Raw genomic sequence first — 21,674 nt, 5'->3', positions numbered from 1 at the left:
CTATGGTACACAGTATCCAAGGGTTTTAGAGTAGTGGCTGCTGCGTTCTGATAAATGGTGTCACCACAATCAAGAGCAGGCAGGAAGGTTTCCTGTACAATCTGCTGCCTGCTGTTTAGGAAGAGGCATGATCTATTTCTATAAAAGAACCCTACTTTAGCTTCAGCTTCTTAATTAGTTCATCTGTGTGTTTTTTAAATGTCCATTGCTTTTGTCAATTCAAACGCCCAGTTATTTATAGGCGGGAACCTTCTCGATGAGAGAACCATCCAATCCATAAATGTGTAAATTATCTCAAATATTTCTATGAGAATTAGAAAACAACGTAAATGTAGTTTTTCCTGCATTAAGTATACATTTTAAATCAACAAGGTCTTTCGGCAAGGCAACAAAATCAGATTGAAGCTCTAACATAGCCCTGTCAGCAGTAGGGGCAATCGTGTACATATGCATACAGATGAATGTTACAGGTTTTTGCAGATAGACCAATATTGTTAAAATAAATAGTAAAGAGGACATGTCCGAAAATAGACCCCAGCGGGACACCTTTAGTAATAGCGAGGTAACTTGACTTATTATAGCTAGCTCCCTGGTCGAGGCCCATTTCACACAACCTCTGAATGAGTAGGGGATGTTCGACAGTATCAAAGGCCTTGGATAGGTCTATAAATATGGCAGTGTAACACATCATTTAAGACAAGCGTAGCTGCTGAAACGGTGCTATGTCCAGGTCTATAACCAGATGGGTGCACATTAAGAACATCATTTGGAATGAGCAGGAGAAGAGAGAGAGAAATCAAAACCACTCTCCCATTAAATATTTAAACAGAGAAATCAGAGAATGTGTGTGTGTGTGTGTGTGTGTGTGTGTGTGTGTGTGTGTGTGTGTGTGTGTGTGTGTGTGTGTGTGTGTGTGTGTGTGTGTGTGTGTGTGTGTGTGTGTGTGTGTGTGTGTGTGTGTGTGTGTGTGTGTGTGTGTGTGTGTGTGTGTGTGTGTGTGTGTGTGTATTCGTGTGTGCATGCGTGCGTGTTTAAATGCTCTTCGCTCAGACTCAAGGAGAGGTGTTACCTCCACTAGAGTGCTGAAGTTCAGTCATATCCTCTAGACTGGACAGAGTCCACGTTGTGTCGTTCTATTCTAAATGAACATGTATAGGGAGCCTTCCTCCCTTCTCTCCTTACTCATGCCCTGACTAATTGAGGCAATTTACATGGCGAACATCCGAAGAACACAATGCAAAACAATCCCATATGAATATCTTGCTGTGGCAATTTGAAACACCGTAATCATCATAGCTCAATTTGAATTGACCTCGATGTGTCGGCTACACCATTTATAGATAGTCGATGAATGGGGTTCGTCTATAGCTCCAGGTGGTTTTCTAAGTGTGATATCCTGGTATTTTTAGCCTGGTGTGCTCTCCCAGCGGGGGAGAGGCTGAGGTAGAGCAGGAGTCTCGTCTGTCTATTAGGATTGTAGGTCATTGGAAACGACTCAAACGAGAGATTGCAAGATGCAACTCTATTTCCTAAGAGGTGTCCTCACTTAGTCTCTACTTCTTTTTTTTTTTTTGCCAAGAATCTTCACACTGATCTTTGGTTGGGCAATGTCAAAGACATATTATCGTTGTGGAGAGACAAACCGCCTATAATCTTAATTTTCATTCCTCTCTTGTGCAAGGAGAAGACACATGCTTCATGTGTTACTCACGGCCCAGAGCTCCACTGATGTCAGTAATCAAATATTCTCATCTGAAATACTCTCAAACGGCCGACCTCCAGGGACGTGTTCCAAATAACACCCTATTCCCTATGCAGTGCGCTACTTTTGACTAGGCCGGCATAGGGTTCTGGTCAAAAGTAGTGCACTATATAAGGAATCGGGATGCAGACCAGGAGTTCCTAACCGCCAGGGCCCAAGTGAGAGCCTGCAAGACCGTGTTCCGGAAGACAATGCACAGACAATATTATCCTGCAGGAGGCTGTCGATCTCTCAATCTCAATTACGGCTGCAGATTATAGTCTCATAACTCAATCATGCATTAAACAGACTAGGCCTTACGCATTGGCCTACTTCGCCACTCTGAGGCACGGGGTCAAGAGTGCATCAACTACATTTACTTATTAAACAGACGCCTACAGTAGCGATGAAAACAGCAAAGCACTCAGACAACAGGACTGCAGAACAACATGAACTCTGAAACAGGTTACGTTGCCTCCTATCCAGAGGTAGACACTAGAGAGGAGGAACAAGACAAGAGTCCTCATCAAGTCATCTGTTATTATGGCAATAGACTGACCTAGCCAAAGAGCATTTCCTCTGAATACTTAAACAGGCAGTGGACATGTACTGGAAGACAATGAGCATGGTTGAGTTGGGAGGTGCTGCCCACGGGCTAGCCTTTGAAAAGCCTAAATACACCAGTGTAGAGAGTCGGCGCTCAACACCAAACTGAACACACAGTGCCTCAGTTACCCTGGGTGCATCCCAATAATATCTCCTTTCTCCTGAAGTGTGCACTCGTCAACTACTTTCCAAAAATCGAAAATCATAGAATGAGGTGGAGGCACGGGCTAGTGGGAGCTTCCACCCTATTTCTGATGCCAGCCATTTCCCATTCAAACCAGTGAAGGGAAGTGAAGTGCACACTTCGGGAAGGAGGAGAGATAATTGGGACATAGCCCCGTTGCCTCACATAAGCACTATAGTCAGTGAACCAGCTCAGAAGGAGATTGTCGGAGCGCCAGCTACACCGACTATATCCCTGACTTTATCTACTGTGTGCGGTTAATGAGGAGGTGTAGTGGCATACAGATAGTTACACTGAAAGTCACAGACAGACAGATAGAAATATGAGGAAGTTTCAACAACTCTAACCCACTCCTGTTGGCACTAATAATGCACAGGTCAATTGTTTTTGTTGACCCGCGCTGTCCTTACCATTTGAACAAGTAGCCCACCTCCCACCAAACACGAGTACAGCACAGCTAACATTTAAAATCAGTATGCAGACCATTACAAAGGTTCACTTCGATGTGGTGATGATCTGCTGTGATTAGAGAAATCCAATTAAACAAATGAGAAAGAATGGAAGGAGATAAACATGCCACCAGGATTCATCTTCGCCCAGAGCCAGTTGACATAAGGATGCATTATAACAGGGAACTGAATTAACATCAAAATAAACACCCAAAGCAGCTAAAGTACACAACTGGCAAAAGCACAACTATCAACAGCATAGTGATAATCGCTTCAAACCTTACATTTACATTGCAGTCATTTAGCAGACAGGGAGTGCATGCATTTCCATACTTCTTTTCCATACTGGTCCCCTATGGGACATTGAGGTCTACATAGAATATATAAATATATTGCCGTTCAACAGCTGTCTATGTATGTCAGTGCAGGGAGACAATTATCTCTGGGATAGAACAAGTACAGCACTGACACACTTCAGATCCCTCAGGGTCTGTGTCTATGTTTCACATGGCCCTCTCTCTTCCAGGGATCCATACCAGCCACCGGGCCTGTGTCTATGTTTCTCATGGCCCTCTCTCTTCCAGGGATCCGTTCCAGCCAGGCACTGGATCCTTACTCTTCACATCCCTTTCCCCTGTCTACCCCTTCCTCTGTCTTGCTCTTAATCCAGCATTCCTCCAGGGACTACAGCCTGTCTGGTAGAAATCCAGAGGCTGTTTTCTCAAAAGCAACCACTCTCTAAACTCCCTTCTGACATACATCCCCCCCCCCGATGGGAGAGGGGGTAAGTGGAGTGTTGAGATCCGCCAAAACACACTTCACCTCTGTAATGTCCTTCTGGGTCATCTTTGGAAGCGTTTATCGAAATATTTCCCCCATTCAAATCCTCCTATCAGAGCATTTTTTTCTTAGATCCCGTGACTCAGGACAGGACATATGCTGATTTCCTCTCCCCTGCCCGGTGTAGATTCACTTTTAGCACTGAGCTTTTTCGCCTTAACGGTTGAGTAATTTGTCCAGAGGTTAACACAGCCAGTAATGCAGTGTAATTTGTTCCAGTGTGTTTCCAAACATTGCATCAGCGCCACTAATCTAGCCTGCAGATGTCACAGGGAGGAGCCCTGGCCTGGCCTCTTCATTTTTTATTTACATACCCAGAAATAATCCAGTACCTCAATATACATTATGACAAGACAACCAACCATCAAATCTCCCTTCTGTTCTGTGTACAGTACAAGTAAGATGGATTACAATTCCATTGTGTTCTTCCACATCAAATTATTAAAATGTTCCATATCAGAATGCCCTGGTCTGGACACTGATCCTCCTCTCCACCCCTCCCTCCGCTTTCACAGTAAAACAAACGAGAACAAGAATGGCTAATAGCAGCATTTCAAAAGATGAGGCTGATGGGTAAAGGCCTTTGCCCCCACTGACCCCTCCCTTGTTCAAGCTCCAGAAATACCCCCCTTCTCTGTCTGCCCCTGGAGTGACATCACGGATCATAGAGGGCTCTACTTGTTTGGGCAAAGCTTTACTAGTAAGGAATACACAGCAAAGGCAGCCAGGCAACATTGTATGTCCTATAGTGATGCTCTGGGGCTGGTTGCACCAGGTGGGCTTACACCTGTTCCTGTTTATATTAACCTGACAGAATGGGGGAACAGAGTGGGGAAGCTATGGGCAACTACTAAACATATAATGTCCCCAATATTCACATAACACTTATTCCTATACTGTAAACCGCAATGCTATGGATGGAACAAAATAGGGATTACTGATTAATTGACATAACACCAACAAATCGATTTCAAGATTTACTCGATTTCAAGTTTACAATTCAAGGAATCATCTTCTGTTTGCCCACAGTTTCATAACTCCCTTTCATTTCTCTCTTGGAACACAGACATCCTGAAGACCCAAACCCTTTGTGAAGCTTACAGTAGGTAACCTTGTACATTAATTAAATCCAGCTGAATTTTAAGACGTTATGAGGCACATTCTGTATCAGGGCAACATCTACTGACAACGACAAAAACACAAACAAACAGGAAGTACAGGTCAATCTAAGGTGAAGATTTAGATACTCCTACATATAGTCTATTACAGCCAATGTTTGCACAGAGTTCTAGGTTTATTCCTGCCAGACAATTGGTACTTTTAATGAAGTTTAAGGTTGATATAACAGTCTGGTACTCCAGTCTATCAGCACACTATCCACAGATAGTGAATTCCTTCTTGTTCCAGAACATCTTGTAGAACTGATGGATACAGCCTACTGTCATAACTCAGTGGAAAAACTGTATAACAACTCACAAAGATGTCCATTTATCCAACAAGAGCACCTAGCTGAGGGCTTTACATTTTCTCACAGATTGCTGTGAAATTGTCCATTTCTTACATCAGCCTTTGATGTTCTCCACAGTGATTTCATGAGCAGGGATGTTGGGTAGCCAGAGAACGTTTCATATTTTTGTTTACCCTAAAGGGTACTCTTAACCTTGTATCCCATCAGTCCTCTGTCCCTGGCCTGTACACTGTGAAATGACATAATTATAATCCTCAATGTTGGGTTACATTAATTTACTTCAGCCATAAAGATGTAGTTCACTTTGATGGCAGTATAAATAAGATAGTGTTACCCTCTAGTGGCCAAGCATGAGATGCGCATGTATGTGATTCATACAGCAAGGATGACTTCAATATAATGCATTACCGCTATGCGACAGTATTACCTGCCTTAGTTCTCTTTCTCTCTACGTTTTTACTCTGTCTGATCGAAACGACATGGTCTGTGGATCTACAGTGTGTCGACTGGTGGGGGTGTGAAGCACGCTATGATCCTCAGATACTTAACGGGCTCCAAAGTGGCGCAGCAAGAGATGTCACTACAGACCCTGGTTCGAATCCAGGCTGTATCACATCTGTATCACATCTGGCCATGATTGGTCCAGCGTCATCTGGGTTTGTTTGGGAGCCATTGTAAATAAGAATGTGTTCTTTACTGACTTGCCTAGTTCAAATAAAAAATGATCTTTCTGTAAAGACAAGAGACACTGACAGCTTTTATTGAGCTTCTGACAGTCTTTTGATCCTGCTTTGTGCTTATTCCCAATGCATACACACTGAGTGTAAAAAACATTAGGAACACCTGCTCTTTCCATGGCGTAGATGACCAGTTGAGTCCAGGTGACCACTATGATCCCTTATTGATGTCACCTGTTAAATCCACTTCAATCAATGTAGATGAAGGGGAGGAGACAGGTTAAAGAAGGATTTTTAAGCCTTGAGGTAATTGAGACATGGATTGTGTATGTGTGCCATTCAGAGGGTGAATGGGCAAGGCACAATATTGAAGTGCCTTTGAAAAGGGTATGGTAGTAGGTGCCCGGCGTACCACTTTGTGTCAAGAACTGCAACGCTGCTGTGTTTTTGACTCTCAACAGTTTCCTGTGTGTCTCATGAGTGGTCCACCACCCAAAGGAGATCCAGCCAATTTGACACAACTGTAAGAAGTATTGGAGTCAACATGGGCAAGCATCCCTTCGACACCTTGTAGAGTCCATGCCCCAATGAATTTACGCTGTTCTGAGGGCTAAAGGGGATGCAACTCAATGTTCCTAATGTTTTGTACACTCAGTGTACATACTGAGTAGATGAAACAAACTTGTGAGCAGGGTGTTAATCTGTGAACTTGAAATCATGTTAAAAGTAATATCCGAATGACATAATTTCTCGTAATTTTGAGAAATGTATTTGTTACCGAAGTGTCAACACTAAAACAAACACAAATTAGTTGCTGACAATCTTGCAGTAGTCAAGCCGCTATAATACAATTATTTGGTCACATCTACCCTCCAAAACCTGCTGTAGTCCACATTAGCATTTCTGGAGCAGAATTCTGAGCAAGAATCCACACTATAAATCATGCATTTAAATGAGGGGATTAAAACCTGCCTGTCACACTCCGAGACAGCTTCACTTTATAGAGTTAAACACTTCCTTGGGCAAATCCTAATACCACAAGCTCTTTTGAGGATCATAGTTTTCCTTCTAGTTTTATTTGTCACATGCACAAGTACAGTGAAATGTTTAACTTGAAAGCTCTACTCCACAGTGCATCATTCAATATAACAAATAATATATATTATATACTATATATTATATATATATATATTATTTGTTATATTATCCTGTGTGTAGTGTAGTGGCTATGATATGAAGGTTTGATTTGGAAAGGTTTTTACGCCTGGTCACAAACAGCTCTCAAGCGTCCACAAGTCCACAAGCGAAGGGAAGAGGTGAGAGGAGGAAGGCGCGTAGATGCGAGAAGGAATTATCCAACGATTAAAGGGGTAGAGCTTTCAAGTTAAACATTTCACTGTACTTGAAAATAATATATATAATGAAAACACAAGAGAAGTAAGAGAGGAAGCTATAAGCGGGGTCAGTGCCAGTCCCAAATGTACAATGTGCAGAGATGTGAGGTAAATATGTATTATTTGTGGAACAATCTTCAAAATGTTCTTTAATTTGTTGTTTGGAGGGCTCTATGGTGCAGTCGATGAACAGCATTCTCACATAGGTATTCCTCTTTTCCAGGTGGGAGAGGACAGAGTGGGGTGCAAATTCTGGTGTTACGCAAACTGGAGTGGGTCCAGGATGTCAGGGATAATGGTGTTAATGTAAGCTATTACCAACCTTTCAAAGCACTTCATGGCTACCGACGTGAGTGCTACGGTTCAGGAGTCATTTAGGCAGATTGCTTTTGTGTTCTTGGGCACAGTGACTATGGTGGTCTGCTTGAAACATGTTGGTATTACAGACTCAATCAGGGACACCTGCCAGCTGGTCAGCACATGCCCGGAGCACACGTCCTGGTAATCCGTCTGGCCCTGAAGCCTTGTGAATGTTGACCTGTTTAAAGGTCTTACTCATGTCGGCTACGAAGAGCGTGATAACACAGTCATCCAGAACAGCTGATGCTCTCATGCATGCCTCAGTGTTGCTTGCCTCGAAGCGAGCATAGAAGTGACTTAGCTCGTCTGGTAGGCTCGTGTCACTGGGCAGCTCACGGCTGTGCTTCCCTTTGTAGTCTGTAATAGTTTGCAAGCCCTGCCACATAAGACGAGCGTCAGCGCCGGTGTACTATGCCTGTTTGATGGTTCGTCGCAGGGCATAGCAGGATTTTTTGTAAGAGTCCCGCACCTTGAAAGCGGCAGCTCTACCCTTTAGCTCAGTGCCAATGTTGCCTGTATTCCATGGCTTCTGGTTGGGGTATGTACGTACAGTCACTGTGGGGACGACATCCTCGATGCACTTATTGATAAAGCCAGTGACTGATGTGATGTACTCCTCAATGACATAGGAAGAATCCCGGAACATGTTCCAGTCTGTGATAGCAAAACAGTCCTGTAGTTTAGCATCTGCTTCATCTGACCACTTTTTTTATAAACTGAGTCACTAGTGCTTCCTGCTTAAATGTTTGCTTGTAAGTAGGAATCAGGAAGATAGAGATGTGGTCGGATTTACCAAATGGGGGGCAAGGGAGAGCTTTGTATGTGTCTCTGTATGTGGAGGTGATCTAGAATTTGTTTCCCTCTGGTTGCACATTTAAAATGTTAATAGAAATTTGGTAGAACTGATTTAAGTTTCCCTGCATTAAAGTCTCTGGCCACTAGGAGCGCCGCCTCTGGGTGAGTGGTTTCCTGTTTGCTTATTTCCTTTTACAGCTGACTGAGTGCGGTCTTAGTGCCAGCATCTGTCTGTGGTGGTAAATAAACAGCCACAGAAAGTATAGTCGAAAACTCTCTAGGCAAGTATTTATTTATCACAACATACTCTACTTCAGGCGAGCAAAATCTAGAGACTTCCTTAGACTTCGTGCACCAGCTGTTGTTTACAAATATGCACAGCATTCCCACTCGTCTTTTCCGGGTCCTGACCAGGCATCCAGCCGTTTGTCCTCTGTACCTGCATCGCTTCCTCTTGCAAATAACGGGTATGTCGGCCCTGTGGGGTGTTTGGAGAATGTCTTGTGCGTCCTTCTTGTTGTAGAAAAATCTTAGTCTAATCTGAGGTGAGTGATCGCTGTCCTGATTTCCAGAAGCTCTTTTTTTTGCCGTAAGATACGGTTGCAGAAACATTATGTACAAAACAAGTTACAAATAACGCAAAAAAAAAAAAAAACACATAATAGCACAATTGGTTGGGAGCCCGTAAAACTGCTGCCATTTCTTCGGGCGCCATTTTCACCATTTTTTTTTATCACTAGATGTTATGGGTATCATGACTGTGTAACTCTATGATTACATCCTAGATCAGCTAGATGCAGGCAAGATTGTGCAAGGCGACATTGAATGTGTCAATGTCTGTCATCTCGACTACTCAAATTTCTCTCGACCTGTGCACCTACATCGTACACTTTCTTTCACAGGGTAGGTTGTAGCAACCTAAACCTCAAATGTGATTATCGCGTATGTTACATTGAGCTAGGGGAATGGAATATGGATGACAGTCATCCAATATGCTGTAATAGAAAAAAGGCCATGCTCATTAAAACAAAAATCACCGTCCTCCCTGATCTTAAACAGCACCGACCGCCACTGGTCTCTAGAAGGACTACATTTGCAGACATAGAAATAGAACCCATTGGATTGTAATTCTATGGTGCAGACCATGCCATCACCGTTGTTGCTAAGAGACCAGTTATGGTCACTTTATTAATATACTGTAATACCCATTTAATATGCAGCCACCATAATCATTTCATATGACAGGGTTTAATTGTTTGCATAGAGTCTCGTGACAGATTTATAAATGACACACACAAGATTGGGTTCTGGGTGATTAGATTGTTTGAATAACTATTTTCTATAAAGGCAGAAGCTGTGCAGATACTCATTCATCTTTCAAGTCCAGAAGAGACTACTTTTAGCCTGAGCAACCCACCATTGTGATTGACAGTGATGGATAAACGGAGCTATGAATTCGATTGTTTGCACACACCTGTTCAAACCATTGCTCACAATGCCTTTCTTATACAGGCAATATTGTAAGCTACAGGATTCAGGCTACTGTAGACTTTAGGTATAGGAAAAATATGACATATATCTGAATTTCTAAGTAGGTTGTGCACATCGTGCATTATAAAATAAACACACTTACCATATCCTTAGATGACTGGCATGGTATTTGATGAGAGACGCAGGCTGTTTGATTCATATTGGACACAGTTTCCTTTGACGAAGGTAAAGACAAATTGACAAAGGCAAATGAAATGTGGTCTAGACTTTTCCAAGCTCAGGGTGCGTGTTGCTATCAAATGTGTTCGGTGTCTAGAATACTTTGCAGTTGCTGCATTCAATCTTTGTTGCCTCCTGGTGATGAGTTTTTCAGTCGCTACTCATCTCCCTCTGTGAAAAATATATCTGACACATCTCGCTCCAAAGCAGACTCGGAATATGTTACTTGTTTTACTGGGGTTGCTTCACGTGGAGAAGGGATAGTAAAAAATAAATAGCTACAGCTGATTTTTCAAAAGATATTAAAGCTGAGGAAAAGGGTTATTCAATTGTTTTGTCAAGTGTTTGTCTTTTTTTGGTTCCTCTGAATTTTAGAAGTAAGACTTGAAATGTACTGTTTTGATATGATGTATTTCTTGGTTCAGATTAAAATACTGTTAAGCACCGCTGAAACACTGTTCCGTCGCCTTCACTGACCTGCTTCAAACCTGACCACAATCTGTTGAACACTGCAGTAGCCTAATACATTTCTCACAACGTTTCACTCACATTCCCTGAAGAGCTAACCTTAGATTAAGTCCCGTTGGAGAAAATTGTAAAACACGTGGACTGGAGGATTTCTGGCGTGCCTACACACTGCCTGAATATGTACATGGGGAGCTATCTTCAAGATCCTCAGGCTGTTCCCAAAGGCATGTTGAGCCCACTCACTTATGCTCTCTCTTTCCAAATACATGTTACATTTACTGAATGGTTGACAAGTGGAAATGATGTTACTGTAAAATAAATCAACAGAGCTCATTATCTGTTTGGTTATCACATTCATGGGATGTGCATTGCACTTGCTGAGATGATCCCTGACTGCTGTACGTTAAGTATACACTGATTGTACAAAACATTAAGAACACCTTCCTAATATTGAGTTGCAGCCCCTTTTGCCCTCAGAACGGTGTCAATTTGTCGGGGCATGGACTCTTACAAAGTGTCGAAAGCGTTCCACAGGGACGCTGGCCCATGTTTTCTCCAACGACTCCCACAGTTGTGTCAAGTTGGCTGGATGTCCTTTGGGTGGGGGGACCATTCTTGATACACTCGGGGAAACTGTTGAGTGTGAAAACCCCAGCTGCGTTGCAGTTCTTGACACACTGATGGAAGTGGTTTTAACAGGTGACAGCAGGTGTTCCTAATGCTTTGTACACTTAGTGAACAGTACCTTTGAAAGGACAACCCATTGGGCATCAGTTCAATGTCTAGTTTTGATTTACATTTGGCTGAGTTGTCAACTAATGTGAATTCAACGTGAATTCAACATTTCATTAGAGTTAGGTTAAATATTGGGTGAAAAAAATCCCAAATTCACTTAAGTTGATGGCTTTTTGCAAATCCAATCAGTTTTCCATGTATATTCGAACTTACTACAATTTTTGGTCTATAGTTGAAATGACGTGGAAACAATGTTGATTCAAGCAGTTTTTGCCCAGTGGGAAATGAATCATTGCCAGCTTCTTCACATTCTTGCATAAATAACAACACCGCTGCTTTATCAATGAGCTATTATGCATATCGTCATGATGAAAAATAACCAATACCTGAAAGTCGTGAAGCTGGGGGAGGTAATATTAATGCATGTAAATACTATTCATATGACTATTATTCACAGTGCAGACAGCACAATTATTTAAAAACTGCAAGTGTACAAGTAGGTTTTCACTTTGTAGCACTTCCATTTAGGCTTCCATTCCATCGGCAACATTAATAATTTCCACATTGATCCTAATAGTTCCCTTTTTTTTTTTTTTCACACTGAGGTGAATTTTTATGATGAAGAGACACACATGTAGAGGAGGCAGTGTGTCAACAGTGTGGGCTGAAGCTGAGAGAGGACTCAGAGGATGAATACTGGCATAATTATAGAGAATTACATGTTGATCTCCAAATAGCAGCAGTGCAAAAACCACTCTCCTCAATCCAACACTGACACTTACATTACAGGACCAAAAGTATGTGGACACCTGCTCGTTGAACATCTCCCCATTTGCTTTTATAACAGCCTCAACTCCTATTGGAAGGCTTTCCCCTAGATGTTGGAACATTGCTGCAGGGACTTGCTTCCATTCAGCCACAAGAGCATTAGTGAGGTCGGGCACTGATTTTGGGCGATTAGGCCTGGCTCGCAGTCTGCGTTCCAATTCATCCCAAAGGGGTTCGATGGGGTTGAGGTCAGGGCTCTGTGCAGGCCAGTCAAGTTCTTCCACACTGATCTCAACAAACCATTTCTGTATGGACCTCGCATTGTGCACGGGGGCATTGTCACGCTGAAACAGGAAAGGGCCTTTCCCAAACTGTTAGCACAAAGTTGGAAGCACAGAATTGTCCAGAATGTCATTGTTTGCTGTAGCATTACGATTTCCCTTCACTGGAACTAGCCCAAACCGTAATAAACAGCCCCAGGCCATTATTCCTCCTCCCCCAAACTTTACAGTTGACACTGTGCATTCGGGCGGGTAGCATTCTCCTGGCTTCTGCCAAATCCAAATTCATCCGTCGGACTGCCAGATGGTGAAACATGATTCATCACTCCAGAGAACACTTGGCATTGCGCATGGTGATCTTAGGCTTGCTCGGCCATGGAATCCCATTTCAAGAAGCTACCGCCAAACAGTTCTTATGCTGATGTTGCTTCCAGAGGCAGTTTGGAACTCGGTAGTGAGTGTTGCAACCAAGGACAGACGATTTTTACGCGAGCAGTCCCGTTCTGTGAGCTTGTGAGGCCTACCACTTCGCGGCTGAGCCGTTGTTGCTCTTAGATGTTTCCACTTCTCAATAACAGCACTTACAGTTGACCGGCAGAGCTCTAGCAGGGCAGAAATTAGGCTAACTGACTTTTTGGAAAGGTGGCATCCTATGACGATGCCACATTGAAAGTCACTATGCTTTTCAGTAAGGCTATTCTACTGCCAATGTTTTCAGATGGAGATCGTCCTCGATGTTATACACTTGTCAGCAACGAGTGTGGCTGAAATAGCCGAATCCACTATTTTGAACAGGTGTCCTCATACATTTGTATATATATATATAATGTAGCACAATGCAAGCAAGATTGTAACATCAAATATACCTTGACATCATACCTCAGAATGATGGAGATACAGATATTTCCCCAAAAATGTAAAGGTCTATAATGCTTACAAACTGACTAGCTAAAATCCTCGCCAGCTAATATTAGCTAGCTACAGTTACCTCATTTCAACTCTGATTTGCAAGCTGAGTAGCTAGCTAGCATTCGTGTGCTTCATCTGCTAACCCCAAACAGCACACCTGACACTGTTTTCATAAATGTTTATTATGTGTAGGGCAAAAATGTATTAAGAATCAAACTATGGTAATAGCTCATGTCAAACTACTACTAACATCGTCCAAGACGCAAAGGGACTATTATGACTGGCCCTTGCTGACATTTAAAAAAAAAACTCTAATACCTCACATGAAGCAGTACTACCCTTGCTCTTACCAAGCATACAATAGGACAAAGTAGGTGCACAGCTGACCTCAGCTAAATGTACATCTAAATGCCCTTTAAAATGGTCAGTAAGCTAAATCAGGGTCACACAGTGATTCTTGGTAGTCTTAAACAAATCTGCTTTGAAACAAAAGTGTACAACTCACACACAAAGTTATGGGCTTAAAAAAAGACATGTACCATGTCATATATAGAGTTGAAATGTATTCAATTTTGAGTTTGCATCCAAATATTACCATAGCCAAGGGAAGTAGAGGTGCTGAGGGTGCTGCAGCACACCCTAAAAAATCTGAATTGAAAATATATACACTTAACTTGTAACCATTTCAGTGATTTTACTGAGTTACTGTTCATATGAGGAAATCAGTCAATTGAAATTCATTCATTAGGCCATAATCTATGGATTTCACATGACTGCCAATACAGATATGCACCTGTTGATCACAAATACCTTTAAAAGAAATTGCCTCACAAATGGGCCTCAGGATCTCATCACGCTATTTTTGTGCATTCAAATTACCATCGATAAAATGCAATTGCGTTCATTGTCCGTAGGTTCTGCCTGCCCATACCATAACCCCACTGCCACCATGGGGCACTCTGTTCACAACGTTGACATCATCAAACCGCTCGCCCACACAACGCCATACACTTGGTCTGCGGTTGTGAGGCCGGTTGGACGTATTGCAAACTTTTCTAAAACAATGTCAGAGGCGGCTTATGGTAGAGAAATTTTTAACGTAACATTTTCTGGCAACATGTCTCAACCCCCCCCAAACTACTTCCTGCAGCTATGAATATTACACTTTATATACATCACAGAAGACTGAAATATAACAAAACCGTTTGACGTAGAAACACTGGATTTTCGTTGTTTTATTTTATGTATAATCCTTATTAGTTATGAAATATATTAATAACATTCCACCCATGAGGCCAAAGAGTGCACTTTTGGTCATTGAATTCAGGAAAGGGCTACTCATAGCAGTCTCACACTCTAAATCCCAGCACCTAAATCTTAGATGACATGGTACGGTTATAATAATATTTGAAAAGGCAGAGTTTTTTTGACAAGTACACTATGGGAGTTTACATTACATGAAAAGGTTTCAGGAAATACATTTTGCATGCATCTATCACCGGGAAAATACGCTTTTTCAATGTATAGAGGCATACACACTACACCCTTTTTGCTTTAGGAGGCTGCTCAGGAAGATGTGGGTGTGTCTGTGTGGGTGGGCGGTAAATCACAAGTCCATCCAATTGGAAAGGACTGGTAAACTAAGACAAATTACTGGCATAAATTCTTCACAGGTTTTGTGATTTCAATGATACATTTCAGTTGAAATGACAAAGTACACAGAATGTCTGTAAGTGTTTGATAAATACATTTCAGTCTGCTTTCAGATGAATATAGGATCATGTACCTTCTATGTTGTTTAATCGGTTGCATGTGGGCCTGCAGTATATACTGTATGCTGCAATTCAGCTTTTAGCTTCAAATGTGTACTATTCAAATAAAACCTGTATATATAATTCACTCAAGACAGTCAATGTTAAGTACCTTGATTAACTTTATCACAGATCAGGATACAGTATTAAAACAAAGACCAATGAACCCTTCAGTAATGTTCAAAATAAAATGTGTCTCCAAACATTTAACCAACAGGTCAAGTTGTGATTCTCACCTGATGACTTCAGGACATGACGAACAGTCTGATGGTGGACTGATCTTTCAGAGGGTTGCTCCAGTGACCTTGCTTCGGGAATTATGTCAGGCGTCTGGTCATGGGCCTTTGAAGGGGAAAATGTTAAATACACATCTAATTTAGCTTTGTGGAACGTTTATTAATGACAGCACAGAATTAAAATATTTTTTTTGATGAGTTAAAAACGCACTTACCACTTACTTAGTCTTCAGTTGGCAATTGCAAGGAGCAAAATTTCACGATGCCACTTCGGCACAAGCGAAACGCAAAGCAATTGTTCACCTGCCCGAGCCATACTAACGTTATGAAGAACTGTTAAATGAGCCCTGTGCTGCCTACCATCTTCGCCCAATATCTAACGAGCGCAAAACTTCTTCATTCCAGCATAAATACGTATAACCCGGGTCATACGTGGATTTGAGTCCTACTCAGTTCACCATTAATTGAAGACCTAAACATTTGACATTGGCAATATTAGTACAATCTATTCTACCAAAAGGGAATTAGATACTTTTTGATAAATCCCATTAATACCAAAACGATAACTTTACCAGTGCATGCTAACAAAGTAAAGAAACTTTGACAAACCTAAAGGTATGTTAAATCACGGTAGTCCGATGTGTCAGTCATGCTTAGGGAATGTCATCATCCCCTCAGGTGCCCTCAGCTAAACCCAGGACCAGTAATGAAACACAAGCATGAGTTACAATTAGTTCATGTGGCCAGTGTCCTTGGCGTAATTTGGATACACTGACATAACACGCACTCATTGTGTCATATTTAAGCAATAAGGCATGAGAACCCAGGGATTACAGTGTGACAGCCCTTAGGAGGGTGTAATTCACGATAATTACCCGGTTCGAGGGTCTTATTGATTTTTTAAAGAACAGGTTGTTTGGATCCTGATTGGTTGATAGCACGGAGTTATTCACAACAATTGCATTATTTAGCAGATGCTCTTATCCAAAGCGATGTACAGGATAAATTAAGGTTAATTGCCTTGCTCACGGGCACATCGATAGATGTTTTTACCTAGACAGCTCAGGGATTCGATCCAGCGACATTTTTGTTACTGGCCAAATGCTCTTAACTTCTAGGCTTCCTGCCACCCTATCTCCGGGTAATGCCTGCTACCAGTTCCATTTGAATTATCAATGTGCGTCTACTGTTCCACAGCCCAGCAAGACAATTCATGAAATTAATCTCCCCTGGAAAAAAGCATCTAGATATTATTTCCCCATGCTACTAGCCTAGCATTTGATTTGCAAAAGTTTGTCTAAACCTTGATGCCTGCCTCTCCACTGTGCCATAGAGCAGGGGTTTTCAAACTTGTCTTGCCCGGGACCCCCGCCCAGGCAAACCGGCGACCCAGAGACACCGTCGTCTGTTAGCAAAAAAATATCTAATCACGTCTTGTCTTATTATCAGGTGAATGCAGGGGAGAACGACAGCCGGTTCTCATTGAATCCACAGAAGTTCAAGGCCAACCGAGCTACTCAAGGGGTCTGAATACTTTCCGAATGCACTGTAGGCATTGCTCTTATCTAGGTGGGTGAGGGCAGTGTGGAGTGCAATTGAGATTGCATAATTTATGGATCTGTTGGGGGCGGTATGCAAATTGGAGTGGGTCTAGGGTGTCTGGGATGGTGGAGTTAATCTGTGCCATAACCAGCCTCTCAAAGCACTTCATGATTACAGAAGTGAGTGCTACAGGGCGGTAGTCCTTGTGGCATGAAGCCTTAGAGTTCTTGGGGACAGGAATAATGGTGTTTATCTTAAAACAGGTGGGGATTACAGACTGGGACAAGAAGAGGTTGAAACTGACCGTGAATATGCCTGCCAGCTATTTTGCGCATGCTCCGAGAATGCACCCTGGAATACCGTCGGACCCAGGCCTTGCGGGTGTTGACCTGATTAAAGACCTTTCTCACGTCGGCCTCAGGTAGCGAGATCACCCAATCCACACGGTCGGTGAGGGCCCTCACACCTGGCACGATGTTGTCGTTGTCAAAACATGCATAAAAAACATGGAGTTCGTCTGGTAAAGAGGCATCGTTGGGCAGATCACGGTTGGGTCTTTCTTTGTCATCCGTAATGGACTGTAGTCTGCCATGCGTGGTGGGCGTCGGAGCCTGGGTAGTATGATTACACCTTATTCCTATATTGTCCTTTTTCTCATGATGACTCCGCGGAGGTCATAGTGGGACTTCTTGTACTTATCCTGTCCTCTGCCATGGCCTCAGAGTTGTCTACAATAGCTCTGTGTGTTGTAGCACTGTCCTTTAGTTTAGCGCCAACCTCTGTGTTACTCCAGAGCTTTTAATTGGGGAAGAGGCGAACCCTCACCATGGGGACAACAGCGCCAATATATTTTCTAACAATGCAGGCGACAGAGTCTCAAAACATATTCAAATCAGTGCTAGCAAAGCAGTCCTGTAGCATCATCTCTGATTCTGGTGACCATTTTCAACAGAGCGAGTCACAGTACTTCCTGTTTGAGTTCTGCTTGTAAACATGAAGCAGACGTGTGGAGTCATGATCTAATTTGCCGAATGACGGACGAGTGAAGGCATTGTATGCTGACTTGTGGGTAGAATAACAGTGGTAGGACTTTATCGCCCCTAGTGGCATTGGAGACGTATTGATGGAAGTTGCGCATCCCGTGTATTAGTGACGCGGAATTAAACTCGCCGGCAACCAGAAAAGCAGCCTCTGGATGTAGCGTTTCTTGCTTGTTTATAGCCTTGTAAAGCTCGTTAAGTGCCAGGTTGTTATTTTTCTTGTACTGAGGTGGAATGTATACAACAGTCAAGATGACAGCTGAAATCTCCCTTGGGAGGTAAAAGGGTCGGCATTTGACCATCAGGTATTCCAAGACAGGTGAACAGTGGGTCAACACTTCTACCGCATTCAAGTTAGCATACCAGTTGGTGTTGATGTCCCCCCTCTAGATGTCCCCGACTCCACTGTCCAGTCCGTCTGGTGAATTTTTATTTTATTTTATTTTACCTTTATTTAACTAGGCAAGTCAGTTAAGAACAAATTCTTATTTTCAATGACGGCCTAGGAACAGTGGGTTAACTGCCTGTTCAGGGGCAGAATGACAGATTTGTACCTTGTCAGCTCGGGGATTTGAACTTGCAACCTTTCGGTTACTAGTCCAACGCTCTAACCACTAGGCTACCCTGCCGCCCCTCGATGGAGAATCCATCGTGTTGGATAGCCATGGGGGGTATCTTGTCCGAGAACCGTGTTTCAGGAAAGAAGAGACCTGTCCAGCCCGTCCATTTATGTTGGCATACTCATGTTCCGGGAGCCATGTTGAATTGCATTTACCTATGACTCCCACCTCCCATGACTCCCATCATTCCAAGACAAGCTTAAAATTGACTCAATGGTCAAGTTTTTTTTAACTTACAGTGGGGCAAAAAAGTATTTAGTCAGCCACCAATTGTGCAAGTTCTCCAACTTAAAAATATGAGAGAGGCCTGTAATGTTCATCCTAGGTAGACTTCAACTATGACAGACAAAATTAGTTAATTAAAAATCCTACAATGTGATTTTCTGGATTTTTTTCTTCTCATTTTGTCTGTCATAGTTGAAGTGTACCTATGATGAAAACTCGGGAAATTCCAAGTCGGAAACTCGGGTATCTTGCTAGAGCTCTGACTTTACAACCGGAAGATCACTGATGTCATGATTTGAGCATCTTTTTGAGGGGGAAGTTTCCAGTTGTCTTGAAACCACCATCATTCCTGAGCACCAACTTCACCCACATGCTGACCTCAGACATCAACGACTGAGACAATGACCTCGATAACAGCATTTTCGGCAGTTAAATGTAACAAAACATTATTTATAAAAAGCAACCTATTCATTTGGTTTTTGAACACTACAATTTCTTTACAAGCACAACACTGTAGCTGTACTTTTAGTTTATGGTGAACGCACCTTATTGGCCATTAGCCAATCAACGTTTCTCAACTAGTTCAAGCATGCGAATGCATCCAACTGGTATTTACAGCTAATTACCATCTCCAGTTGGTTATGAATGCAGCATTATTGGTGCTTTTTTGCTCTGGCAACTCTGACATTTTGCAGTGATTCCTGTCCAATGTGTCACGAAAATGCACTGGTGAGGGAAAAGTATGGCTTGATTGAACCATTTTCGGGCTGTAAAAGTGTGGCGATTGTTTAAAATCGCGAGCCCTCTTTTTGAAATGCGGTGATCAGACTAATATTGCAGTGATTTGAATGTTATTGGGCAGTTTTCCATTGAAAAAAGCCCTGCCTGTGTAACTGGAATGCTCTTGCATGAGCATGCCAGAGATTGGGCATTCCTCTGCCCAGGTATGGCTGACACATACCAGATCTAAAAAACACATATGTTATCGCTATCTGTTCGTCTATGAGCGGCACACAACCATTGGTTGACGCATGCAATGCCTGAGCAGGGGAACACAACCTATATGGAGGAACCGTGATCTCGTGTGAGCATGCTTTCCCGCATGAGAGGGAACCTCTCTACAGACAGGAACCTTTATTTTAAATGGTTAACAGACATATTAAACATCTCTATTTATCCACCATCTTTCCACCAACTTATACACTTCCTGGAATGTGTTGGGGGAGAGATTCTGAAGAAATATTCCATTGTCCTACTAAGATTGCTGAATATCCTTTCCTTGTCATGTTCACTGCATTGTTCATTCACCTTGGTTTGAAAGTAATGTAGCGAAAGCACCTTCTAGACTTAATACACTTACTGTACCGTTAAAATAGTCCTTTCAGGTTATATCCATCGAGACACATTTATAGAAATATGTCTGCCTTTATTGGAATGTGGGTGGGCGTTGAAATCCACAGATTTGGTACATGGTCACATACACGAGACCCTCGACAGCAATGATGGTTTAACCGTCATTTCAATTGAACTGATAAATGTAACTTACTTTGTAAAGATATTGTATGATTCAGGGATTCATGGATCATTCCAAACCAATCCACGAATGACCACACAACAAAACAAAAAAACTGTGGATGGTAAGACTGTATTAGTTTGAGAGAATAAATCTACTGTCAATATTACATGGGTAGTTATGGGTTCTGGCCCCCAAAAAATGATTTATACACACACACACACACGTTCAAAAGTCTGTGATCATGAAGAAATGTCCTTGTTTTTGAAAGAAAAGCACATTTTTTGTCCATTAAAATAGCATCAAATTGATCAGAAATACAGTGTAGACATAGTGAATGTTGTAAATGACTATCGTAGCTGGAAACAGTTGATTTTGAATGGATATCTACATAGGCGTACAGAGGTCCATTATCAGCATCCATCACACCTGTGTTCCAATGGCACGTTGTGTCAGCAAATCCAAGTTCATCATTTTAAAAAGGATAATTGATCATTAGAAAACCCTTTTGCAATGATGTTAACACAGCTGAAAACTGTTGTTCTGATTAAAGAAACAACAAAACTGGCCATCTTTCACAGAACAGCGCAAACTGGCCCTAACCAGAGAGGAGTTGGAGGCCCCGGTGCACAGCTGAGCAAGAGGACAAGTACATTAGTGTCTAGTTTGAGAAACAAACACCAGTCTCAACGTCAACAGTGAAGAGGCGACACCAAGATGGGGGTTGCAAAAAAAAGCCATATCCCAGACTGGCCAATAAAAAGATTAAGATGGGCAACACAGACACTGGACAGAGGAACTCTGCCTAGAAGGCCAGCATCCCAGAGTCGCCTCTTCACTGTTGACGTTGAGACTGGTGTTTTGCGGATACTATTTTATGTAGCTGCCAGTTGAGGACTTGTGAGGCGTCTGTTTTTTAAACTAGACACTAAAGTACTTGTCCTCATGCTCAGTCTTGCACCCGGGCCTCCCACTCTTTCTATTCTGGTTAAAGCCAGTTTGCGCTGTTCTGTGAAGGGAGTAGTACACAGCGTTGTACAAGATCTTCAGTTTCTTGGCAATTCTCGCATGGAATAGCCTTCATTTCTCAGAACAAGAATACGAGTTTCAGAACATAGTGATTTGTTTCTGGCCATTTTGAGCCTGTAATCGAACCCATAAATGCTGATGCTCCAGACACTCAACTAGTCTAAAGGCCAGTTTTATTGCTTCTTTAATCAGCACAACAGTTTTCAGCTGTGCTAACATAACATAATTGCAAAATGGCTTTCTAAATGATCAATTAGGCTTTTAAAATGATAA

General features: G+C 42.3%; 1 protein-coding gene across 2 annotated transcripts in view; it reads right to left on the bottom strand.

Moving 5' to 3' along the window:
* LOC118363785 (inactive dipeptidyl peptidase 10-like) overlaps positions 1–10,730 on the bottom strand; it is a 48,763-nt gene extending 38,033 nt beyond the window's left edge. Inside the window, exon 1 of one of the 2 annotated variants that reach the window (XM_035745000.2) lies at positions 10,148–10,730. In XM_035745000.2, coding sequence (XP_035600893.1) covers positions 10,148–10,204 — 57 coding nt within the window. In that variant the 5' untranslated portion in view covers positions 10,205–10,730. Of the gene's footprint in view, positions 1–3,802; positions 3,935–10,147 lie in introns of those variants that run through there. The other variant, XM_052488620.1, reaches the window with a different exon arrangement.
* Positions 10,731–21,674: the final 10,944 nt, after the last annotated feature.

Source organism: Oncorhynchus keta, chromosome 30 (genome assembly GCF_023373465.1).
Source record: "Oncorhynchus keta strain PuntledgeMale-10-30-2019 chromosome 30, Oket_V2, whole genome shotgun sequence".
In the NCBI taxonomy this organism is placed as follows: domain Eukaryota; kingdom Metazoa; phylum Chordata; class Actinopteri; order Salmoniformes; family Salmonidae; genus Oncorhynchus; species Oncorhynchus keta.
This window is presented reverse-complemented; position numbering and strand designations above follow the sequence as displayed.